Source organism: Vigna umbellata, chromosome 2, assembly GCF_029865625.1.
Source record: "Vigna umbellata cultivar VRB3 chromosome 2, Vumbellata_1.0, whole genome shotgun sequence".
In the NCBI taxonomy this organism is placed as follows: Eukaryota; Viridiplantae; Streptophyta; class Magnoliopsida; order Fabales; family Fabaceae; genus Vigna; species Vigna umbellata.
The window spans coordinates 53,328,130-53,339,389 of record NC_142166.1 but is presented as its reverse complement, the minus strand read 5'-3'; the positions used below and the strand labels follow the sequence as shown (position 1 = coordinate 53,339,389).

The window sequence follows — 11,260 nt, the reverse complement described above, 5'->3', positions numbered from 1 at the left end:
ACTTTACTTGAGTAGGGTTATTTCCAGAACCACTTGCTATCTTTCATATGCACGTTGCTCTACATTTAACAAAAAAAGTGTTGTTTGTTGTCTCATGTAAGTGAGCATTTGTCCTTCAGTACGTTATCCAATCATTGTGTTATTTTCTCATTCTCTTATCTAGTATTTGTAATAGTAAAAAATATTGGCTTATTCATTCCATATGTTGTGAAAATTCGTTACAAAAATTAATTTAAGAAATTGGAGAAATGGTAAAGTAATTTATCTTGATAGAAAAAAAAATTATCCATGTTGGCAACATCTTTTTTTAACGGTGCATTCTTTAAGTGCCTCATGAAGTTTTGTGTCATGTATTAAATGTAATATCAAACAACTTATTATTAAAATAAGGAATGTTTCTCTGCAATATCCTCTCAGCAAAAGTTTTCTTGTAATATCAAACAACTTATTATTATATAGCTGGCATAAACTTTATGTATTAATATAAAGAAATATTGTGTACTTAAAAATAAATCTCAGTTAAATATTAGAAGTTATTCTAAAAGAAAATTATGTGCTCTCATAAGTCATAAGTGATAAAAAGTAGGTTTAATAGCCAATTTAGTCCCCACTTTGGTTGAAAAATCTCAATTTAGTCCCTCGTTATAAAAGTGTTTTACATTAGTCCTAACTTTTAAAATAGTGGGTCAGGTTGGTCCCTTTCGTTAAATATAAGTTAACGAAATTAATGGATGATGATGTGACACAGCTTAAAGCTGATGTGTTAGATTGGTCCCTCGTTAGCTTTAAGTTGTGTCACATCATCATCCATTAATTTTGTTAACTTATATTTAACAGAAAGGACCAATCTAATCCACTATTTTAAAAGTTAGGACTAATTCAAAACACTTTTATAACGAGGGACTAAATTGAGATTTTTCAACCAAAGTGAGGATTAAATTGGCTATTAAACCTAAAAAGTAATACTTATCTTTCTATGGTTAATAAAATTCTTTATTAGTTACATAGGATAATAAAATACAACACAAATTACCTTTTTGTTTGATTTATCTCTCTAAGTCATCATCTTGCCAACTATTTTTAATACCATTAACAAACCTACTTTAACATCTAATTGAATTAGTTTGAAAAATTTGTCCAAAACAAACTTATGTTACAACCTTCACTTATAATGTTTCCATTTTCTTTTGCAAGAGTTGGTGTATTTTTTTTAATTTATATTTTAATTCTTAGTCAACTAGTTTGAATAAATAATGAATTAAAAAATATAGTACAATTAGACATGTATCCCAAATTTGTAGGAAAGAGAAAAATTCAAAAGATAAAATGTTACAAAATTTAGATATTAAAAGTAAAATTAGAAAAAAAATCCAAAAATTTATATATATTTATATGACGTACGGAATCTGAACTAAATTTTGACTATGATTATTTATTTTAGGAAATGGTGTTTTGTTGCCGGAAGCAACGTTAAATTAACTAACTAAGAATCTATAAAATCAACTAATTAAGGAGGCGTCAAATCACAATGACGCCGGACGGAAAAATAGGCGGTGGCGTGTGCTTTCTAAATTGGTCATATCGGAATTAAGATCCTCTGCAGTTTCAAAAAAAGTGCATAGATCTCAGCCCAACTTAAACTTATCTATAAATATTTTAAATCCTTTAATTTTGATCATGTTTTTTAATTTAATTTTTTTTAAATCGATTATTTTTATATTTTTTAATTTAGTTTTTATTTTTTTATAATTTCATATAATCCGGTCTTTTTCTATAATACTATACTAATGTTAAAAATGTGTTATGTATTCGTGATTTTTTTAATTTGTTTTTAAAAATAAAAATTTGTCACACATGTTGTAAAAGAGATAGTACTACCACATGCAGTATAACACCTTTTTAATATTATTAATATAATACTAATAAAAACGACCACGTTGCACTAAGTTTTCTAAAATAAAAATCAAATTAAAACACATATAAAAAGCACATATTAATGAAATCATTCAACTATCTTTTTATTACACGAAGAAAAGAAAAACTTGGATTAACGGTCAGATTTATAACGGCACCGCCTCTTTCAGATCGCAGAAAATCCATTTTCGTTATTTAGTGGGACAACAAAAAATCCTCTTAACGCCATAGCAGGAGACACCTCTGATTTGAACGTACGCAACACCACACAACAAAATATTCTTCATACATCATTTTCCATCACCGTGTTCTTCTTTTTTGCCCTCCTTCGATATTTGTTTTTTCTCTCTCTTCTCGTTTGGTTCAATCAATGGGTGCAGAGGTTAAGATCTGGAACCCCGTTGAAGTTGCAGAGCAAGCTAGCCACGACTATGTCTCGAAGATTCATCCCTCGCAGCTTGCCATCGACCCTTCGCTCGAACTTCCTCATATGACACCTCTCGTCCTGTACGTGATTCTCATTTTTTTTTCTTTTGTTTTCAATAAAAATAAAGAATAAAGTATTGATTTTTCCTTTTTCGCGCGCTTCTCGTTTGAACTTTCATGGGTTTCTTTGTTTCTTGGTATGGTTGCTGGGAAAAGGTGGGAAAGTGGGAGGGTCAGGTTTTGCTGGGAAGACGTATCAATTGGGGTTTGGTGGTTCTAGATTAATTAGAAATGTTCAATTTCTTTGGATTAGGTGTTGAGTGGGGTGTGATGCCTATAATAGAATACGTCTTTCGATGTTGAACCGTTGATTTTTTGTTTATTTATGTTATTAAATGTTGCTAAATCAGTTTCATCTGTATTCTTGAAATTGCATCATTTCCCTTTTTTTTTTCTTTTTTTTTTTCGTTTTGTTTCTTGCAGAAATATGTGCAAGGACATGTTCAAGGCGTGGGCAGATTTGGATGATTCTTGCTTTGATATTGAGAAAATATCCGGGGGAATTACAAATTTGTGTGAGTTGTTCTGTTGATGTTGTTTTTTTGAAGAAAGAATAAATTTTTTGTTCATCTCAAGATTGATTTTCACATGCTGAACGGCTATGTCTGGTGAACGGTTTACTTCACAAATCCAGAAATAGAGTCAGCTAAACTTTCATCTGGTTGTTTAATTGCTTGTCGCTCATCCGTAGTATTGTGTTGTTGTTGATGTGGTTGATGCATTTGTCATTGTCTGTCAGTACTCAAGGTTTCAGTTAAACAAGAAAATTGTATTGAGGAAATTATAACCATCAGATTGTATGGACCCAACACTGAGTACATTATAGATCGTCAGCGGGAATTGCAGGTTAGACACTTTACTGCATGATTACATACAAAACTAGCCATGTCACTGAATGCTTGTGCGTCCTTTCTTGAGTCAAATATTGCAGTCATCTAGTGTTGATGTAGCCGTCTATATCTTCTTGTTATTTCTGCAATGTTGTTCTCTGGTTGATGAATAATTGAAAGTTAGGGGTAACTGAAATGTACGTATGCTTGTGGCAAGCTTGCAGTAATACTTTCCAGGATTGTATCATATTTTATTATTTGTTGATGGGCTAAGATTTTCATCGATTTACCATTGCAAGTAGATTTGTCAAACCAGGTCAACCCATGTGGGTTTGGGTCATCCCATGAGCCTTAATTTTAAAATTTTGACGTAGGCCCAGACTGGAGATGTTTTGGCTAATGTCAAGCCGAAGTTGATCTCCGGCAATGCCAAGCTGAAAATGCCTGGGTCGCGGTCGAGTTGAAGATACCCTAGTTAAAATTGAGTTGAAGATGCTCTGGTAGAGGCTGGTGTGAAATTAGTCTAGTTGAGGTAGAGTTCAAAATAATGTGATTGAGGCCAAGGTAAAAATACTTTGGTCAAGGTTGAACTGACAATGGTCTAGCCATGGCCAAGCTAAAGATGCTTTGGTTAAGGCTGATATACGGCTGAGACCATGGAGAAGATGCCTTAGTAGAGATGGAATTGAAATATCTTGGTCAAAGTTGAGTTGAACATACCCAAAGGGTTGGGTTCAAGATACTCTAGTCGAGATTGAGGTCAAGTAAAAATTACCTTTATTGGGGTTAAACTAATGTACTATGTCTTTGGTTTAGTTAAAGATATTTTAGGTTGAGGCTGAGTTAAAGTTATTTTGTTTGAGATCAAGTTCAGGAACTCTAGTCCGGTCGAGTTGAAATTATTTATTTTTTTTGTAATCAGCTGAGGAAAACATCTTTTGATATAGACATAACTTGTTGGCTGGAAGCCTTTAAGCCATGGTCCACCCCCTTACTAAGTGGGCTTAAAAACTCCTCGTTAGGTGGCAAAAAATTGGATCATTATAGTGAGCTGGCCCTTGGACACACACAGGGATAAATTGACACCTCTAATTGTAAAGTTAAACTTTAGCTTTCATTTTGAGCTTACTAATCTTCAGTTGAGATAAATTTGGTAATACAATTATTTATTCCTTTATTATTGTTGAATTATTTTTCTCCACTTTCTGAAGCAGCATAAGAAAATAATTAAAATAATCTTATGCAAATTTTTGTTTCCTATGTTAGATGATGTTGCATGGCTTTTATACTTTTTGGGAGTAGGATTTAAAAATGTCTTTCAATATAAATATATAATTTCTTGAGTATGTATTATGGATTTCATTTTCTTTTATTCTGACACAGAGATAAGGTCAAATTAAAAGTTAAAATAATACTTATTAGGAAGGGATAAGCAAACCACGACTTCAAAAACTGTTGAAATCCACATCAACACAAGTCCCTTGTAGATGATGTGCTGCAAAACTTTGTTCATTAATCCATAAGAAAAGAAAGAGAAAACTTGTTGAAATTGTAGGTATACTATTCATTTATATCCCTGCTTAGATGTGCACGGAGGATGTCGGTTGTAGATTGTGATCAGAGAAAGATATGAATTCTGATGGTGAAAAAAGATTTTAGTTTATAATTGTTAAATTAGTTGCTTATCTGTATTTTACTCAATGGTTTTACTTGAAGTTTGGTGTAAAATTTGGTGTTTAGGCTACCAAATTCATCACAGCTGCAGGATTTGGTGCTAAGTGGCTCGGCATATTTGGGAATGGCATGGTGCAATCTTTTATTAATGCTCAAACTCTATCACCTTCAGGTACAAATGGGAAAACTTCATGAATGTTCAACTATCTTTAAATGTAGCAACTATGTACTTCCCTAACCCAACCTAAGACTTGATGCTGACTTTTGATCATGAGGAGGCTCTAAGCTGAAGTTCTCAATTATCTGTTATTATACTTTGTTTACCGCTACACTGGTTTAATGACTTCGTGAATATATTTTCTCCGTGGCAGATATGCGGGAACCAAAGCTTGCTGCTAAAATAGCTAAGCAACTTAAAAGATTTCATTATGTGGAAATTCCAGGTTCAAAGGAACCTCAATTATGGAATGATGTTTGGAAGTTCTTTGAGAAAGGTCTATTATCTTTTCTTTCTTCTAGTGTGGTCTCTGTCCGATTCTATTTCAATTGATGAGTTACTTCTGTAATTTTGTTTGAAGTCAATTTGATTTGTTGATTTCTATCATTCCTTCTCTGAAGTTTTGAACTCCCCTTTTTAGTCTTTTCAGTTTCACCATTCTCTGATTTTTAGTTTTGAAAGCAACTGTTTTTTTTAAAGATCACATGCTAGGGAATATTTTGAAAGTAACTTATAATACCAGAATGACCTGTTATTTATGTCTTGTGAAAAATCTGTCATTGTTTTTGGACTAATAGAATTATTTATAAAAATACAATCTATTTAGGGTGTGTTTTTTGTTACCTAAAAGTTTCTTACGCTTTTCATTCTGTATTCTTAGTCCTATGTGATGATGTACTGCTTCAATATATTAAAACTATCATCAAGCTAGATTAACCTCATGCAATATGCTTTTGACAACGGCTTCTGTATGTTTATGCCTGAAAGATTGGTGTTATTAGTATTTGAGTAGCCACTTTTTCTTCCAGCATCTGTTCTTAAATTTGATGATAGTGAAATCCAGAAGACTTATGAAACGATTTCATTCAAGGAAATTCATGATGAAATTGTTGAGCTCAAGGTACTTGCTCTTTCCGACGTTTCTTAGCTGTTATATTTGTTTTTATCTTTGATTGTAATGCAGGGGTCAAACGAATATAAATTACCAACATATTTGAAGTCCAACTCTAATAACTAGATTTGAAAGTTAAGTTTATATTTTTAGTGGTGACTACCATCTTTTTTGCTGTCAATGTCCAAACACTTTTACTAAATATTTATTAGGACATGCCCAACAAAGAAAGGGCCAAAGTTTCCAGGCATAATCTTTTCCATCTCATTTGTGCTTGTGAAGATTATTTTTTGGCTTAATAAAGTTTTAACCTTATTAAAAATTAGGGATTTTTTCAATTAAGTTCCTATTAAAAATTTTTGCTCTATTGAGTGCATCAAATATTTTTCGTTTTAACCTTAGTATCCTACCGTTTGATTTTGCCGGGATGACATGGCCATTACTTTCGTCTTCCCATCTCCAACTTGCCAATCAACTCTATTGGAAAGGGAAGGAGCGAGTTGGAGAGAAAAAAATGAGTTGATCGGTGAGTTATAGATGAGAAGTATCGGTTACACCATACCGTAAATGGCAAAAATCAAACGGTGAGGTATTTAAACGAAAATAAGAAAACATTTGAGCACTCAATAAAACAATTTTTTGATAAGGATTCAATTTAAAATACCCAAATTTATGAGATACTTAAAACTTAATTAAACTATTTTTTTTATTGAAAAGGCTAAATTAGTTGTAGTCATTGGTTCATTTTATTTATGGTCATAATTTCTTCTCTTGACTAGGTTATATATATATATATATATATATATATATATATATATATATATATATATATTTCTTTTTTTTTTTGTGACAGGGATTGTGTGATCTACTCAAATCTCCTGTAATTTTTGCTCACAACGACTTGCTTTCTGGAAATATAATGATTAATCATGAAGAAGGTATCTAAATAACTCGCTTGTAAGCATGCCTGTGCTTCTACTTGTTAATGTATTTATTTATTTATTGTAGAAAAGACAGTAGCTTATTTATTGTGCTTGCTATTCTATGCACGCCATGTCTATGAACTCACTCTCAAGAGTTGAGAGTTCTATATTAATATTTCCTTTATCTTTCTTCGTAAAATGTGTGTATGATATACTCATGAGCCAAGCATTGGTACAATTTACTTATTTCGGATTAGGAAACATTATCAAAATTAAGAATGTAGCGGTGTTGCATGGTTTTGTTCAAGAAAAATTGTTATATCTGTTTTTCTTCAATGGTTGCTAAATGAGTGCAAAATTACCTCACCGTTTGGATCATGAGCTTAGTATACTAACTCCAATTTTAATTATTCGGGATTTATATTAAAGCAGAAGAAGTACACAACATTAGTCATAAACCAACACAATGAGTATTTTTTTGAATAAGTAATGCGTTTGTTTTTTTAATTAGTTTGCTTGTTAACAGGAATTTCTGATGTGAATTTATTCATTCTCAGTTTATAACAAACTCTGGAATTCACAAATATTTTAACATTCACATGTGAAGAGATGATGCTTAGATAACCAGCTTTTTTATTAATTGATGAGGTTTTCATCTTTTTTTTTTTCTTAATTTAGTCTGACATTTCTCCAGATAAACTTTACTTCATTGATTATGAATATGCATCATACAACTATAGAGGCTATGACATAGGAAACCACTTTGCAGAATATGCTGGTTTTGATTGTGACTTCGACTTGTGAGTTCTTTATCCTTGCTTCTCTCTTTTAATTAGGTTTCTGTTTGTTACTTCAGTTCATCATTTTCATAATGCAGGTACCCAAATATAAATGAACAATATCATTTCTTCAGGCATTACTTACAACCTGAAAGACCCCATGAGGTACCAATCACACTGAATGGGATTAAATATTTCTTTTGTATTTTATTTCACTGTCTCCAGATTGTCAATCATCTAAAAAATAAGATGTACACAATCCATCAATTATGCCATGATCATCTTATTTTCCATTAGCCTTTAATCACTTCGACACTCTAGCCCTTTGGTGTATCAACTATATTAGGTTGCCTTTCCTGTTGGAGTGATGTTTCCTTTTGCTGGTGTGCCTAAGACTGATCTTTGTTACATAAAACTGCCTAAATATCTTCCCGAAATCCACACTTTTGTCGTACCCTTGAAGTTTATTCAAATTTGACTTTAACTTGAAATAGCCTTATCTCAGTATGCCTTGTTGCATATATATAGCAATATTGTAGCATGAAGACACTTGCACTTCAGGGTACATAAGTTATTGGAAATATGAATATAAGTTTATTTTCGTGTCCTATAATAGATATCTCCTGTGTTTCTTTAAGATCATCATTTACTTAATATAATACAGGTGTCCGAGAAAGATCTTGAAGCTTTGTATGTTGAGGCAAATACATTTTCCCTTGCCTCTCACGTTTTCTGGGCATTGTGGGGTGTGATTCAGGTAGTATATTTTCCTCTTTTATTCTCAATGCTTTCTTAGTCGAACGACGTCCTTTATTGTTTGTTGATATTGTTTCTGATGATAAACAGGCAAAGATGTCCCCAATTGAATTTGATTATCTTGGTTACTTTTTCCTTCGATACAAGGAGTACAAAAGACAGAAAGAGAAGTATTTCTTGCTTGCACGGACCTATCTTACCGGATGCAAGAATAAGTAGATGAGAGAGATTTACTTAATCACTTGTTAGTTTCTGTATGTCATGTTTGTAGCATGAATCCGTTGATTCATGTAGTTTATGTTTGCTTAAAATTTCATTTTAGACTCTTTTCAGAATAATGGCCTAATTAAGGGTGTAGTTTGAGCTAGAGGCTTTTCTACCTCCTGTTGTTGTAATCCTAGAACAGGCTATAAAATTGATGTCATTCTTTTTCTTGTACTGTGGCATTATAATTTTTTTTGTCTTGTTTATTCACCTCTACAAAAGTGACCCCTCACTTACAATCTATTACATCCAATCTGCAATGGAGGCAATTCAATTAATTAAATTCCTTGTATCACAAGAAAAATGAGTTTCCCTTTTGCACATGAGATTAGCTCATGCTCGAGTTTGAGTTATGAATTTTTGTACTCTATATATTGACCGATACATGTTGATTGCAATACTGTGATGGAGAAAATCGATTGATTACAATTAAAATCAGTTAAACATCTAATTAGCATAAACATGTTAATCATGTTTAAAGAATTGAATCGTAATTAGATTGATTTTAATTAAAAGCTCATGGAAAAAGCTATAGATATAAGTTAATAGATATAAGTCAAATGTATGGTTGTTGAAATATTAATTATACTTTTATTATAACATTAATTGTTTTAACCAATCAAATTTGAGTTGACTTTAATATTAGAGTATATATTTACCAGGTAATTTTTGATTAGTTGGGGAATAATATTACCTTTGCACAAAGATTAGTTGGTGAATAATTACCTTTGTACAAAAAGGACAACATTAGAGTGTGAAGACCAGGAAACTGTTTTAAGTGGATCTTATACTCAAAACATTTTGACATCTATCGTGGAGTTGAGTGAGAACTCCTTAAGCTCACATGGTAACCAAAAGGAATGTAATGAGTTGTATCGAAGGAAGCTTTGGACAATCAGATGGATTTAAGGGAGATGATGAGGAGAATGCAAATTGCCTTGTCAGAATTGGGTAACATACTTGTGGACTTCATGCACGACCTAATCATACCCTAGAATTTCTTGCAGGTTTAGCTTGTCCCCTTCAATTGCCATGTCGACATGAATTTCCTTAAGAGTGACTACTCTATTTCTCCATGGCCTTCTTTTTACCCTTATCTTGGTTCCCATCCTCGATTATACCTTTATTTGTAGTATGTACAAGTGTAGTATGATTCGGTAAATTCCATTTGGTCAACTCTGATCACCTAAAGATGATTCGAGTGATGAAGACGACAAAGAAGTGCCATTTGTATATCCCATACCTTCCCAACTAGAGGATCCTTCCGATGAGGAAATGTTAATAACAGATATTATTATCTTAAACAAGAAAGAAAAATAAAAATTGTGCAGTCAAAGAAGAGTGGCATGAATAGAAGAGGTGAAAATGACAAAACCACTTGCCTTTATTTATAGAAAACCCAAGGGACATGGGTGCCACCAAGATCGCCAGATCCACGAATTCAATGCTATTGCTAGCGGCATGTGTGCGAGGAATCAACACATTCACGAGACAACACATCCACCTATAACCACCAATCATATTTTCAAAGGAACAATTAAGCGACAACAAACTATTTTGGCTTTTGTCTCCACCCACACTCAAGGCTTAGGGGTATATGTACTGTATGTACCTACCGGTACATATTGCAATAGTGTGACCGACTACTTAGGGCATGGAAAAAACTGATGATTACAATTAAAATAAGCTAAACTTGGAAAAGAAAGAACCAAAATTTAAACAAAAACTTATGTATTCCTCTAAAACACTCACTTAAATACAATTCTTCAAGAAAACCCTAATTAACATCCAAATCACAAACTAGCCTAATTTTAAAGACTTAGAAACTGAAAGGGTTTAAAAAGGGATTTTTACAAAAGAAAAAGATAGAAAAACGGGAAGTTATTTGTAGTGCTAAACACTTATAGGTTATCTAAGTTAGAGGGAACTAGAGGGAGTACATGAGCTAGGGCAAAGCACTCATATAATCTTTGTTAAAACATTGAATATACTTTGAGAACAAATTTTACAATCATCTACTTTGATACATTTTCATACCACTCCATTCTTCTGATATTGTTTATACATTTGATTTGACATACATTATTTGCTTTGGTATATATGATATGTTGATTTGCTCTGATATACGTATGCATTGCATAAATGATTTGACTTATGAAAGTCATACATCATTCATATTTGATATTGAATAGTCTACTTTTATATTTTGGCTCTCATTTTATTATGACTAACATGATTAAAATTTATCTAAGTAATGTCTAATCCTATTAATAAATATCACTCGTATATTTGTATAGCTCTGATATAAACACTATGAGATATCATTTAGATTTATTTTAATCTAATAAATCTGATATATATAAATGCCATGTGATATCATTTAAACTTATTTTTTATTCAATAGATCTCATATATAAACGCTATGATAAACATATTGTCTAAACTCATTTGCTCTTATAGCTTATATATATATATATATATATATATATATATATATATATATATATATATATATATATATATAC

At 31.9% G+C, this 11,260-nt stretch overlaps 1 protein-coding gene across 2 annotated transcripts; it reads left to right on the top strand.

Moving 5' to 3' along the window:
- The first annotated feature begins 2,057 nt into the window (after nucleotides 1-2,057).
- Nucleotides 2,058-8,909, top strand: LOC124824685 (putative ethanolamine kinase). 2 transcript variants are annotated; one of them, XM_047297160.2, is made up of 11 exons: nucleotides 2,060-2,421; nucleotides 2,824-2,915; nucleotides 3,140-3,246; nucleotides 4,971-5,076; nucleotides 5,276-5,398; nucleotides 5,931-6,022; nucleotides 6,867-6,951; nucleotides 7,631-7,736; nucleotides 7,814-7,880; nucleotides 8,380-8,472; nucleotides 8,562-8,909. In XM_047297160.2, the coding sequence occupies exons 1-11, from the start codon at nucleotides 2,285-2,287 to the stop codon at nucleotides 8,688-8,690; spliced, it is 1,137 nt and encodes a 378-aa protein (XP_047153116.2). In that variant the 5' UTR covers nucleotides 2,060-2,284; the 3' UTR covers nucleotides 8,691-8,909. The 2 variants fall into 2 exon arrangements, with proteins under 2 accessions (XP_047153117.2, XP_047153116.2); XM_047297161.2 differs by lacking the exon at nucleotides 3,140-3,246 and having other exon boundaries at nucleotides 2,058-2,421; nucleotides 4,990-5,076.
- Nucleotides 8,910-11,260: the final 2,351 nt, after the last annotated feature.

What these genes read in the sequence shown, in the direction of transcription:
- LOC124824685 (XM_047297160.2), top strand. Translation starts at nt 2,285, where the DNA reads ATGGGTGCAGAGGTTAAGATCTGGAACCCCGTTGAAGTTGCAGAGCAA. An exon ending in ATCGTCAGCGGGAATTGCAG is followed by an intron (nt 3,247 to 4,970) that starts GTTAGACACTTT and finishes TTTGGTGTTTAG; the next exon opens with GCTACCAAATTCATCACAGC. An exon ending in AATGATTAATCATGAAGAAG is followed by an intron (nt 6,952 to 7,630) that starts GTATCTAAATAA and finishes ACATTTCTCCAG; the next exon opens with ATAAACTTTACTTCATTGAT.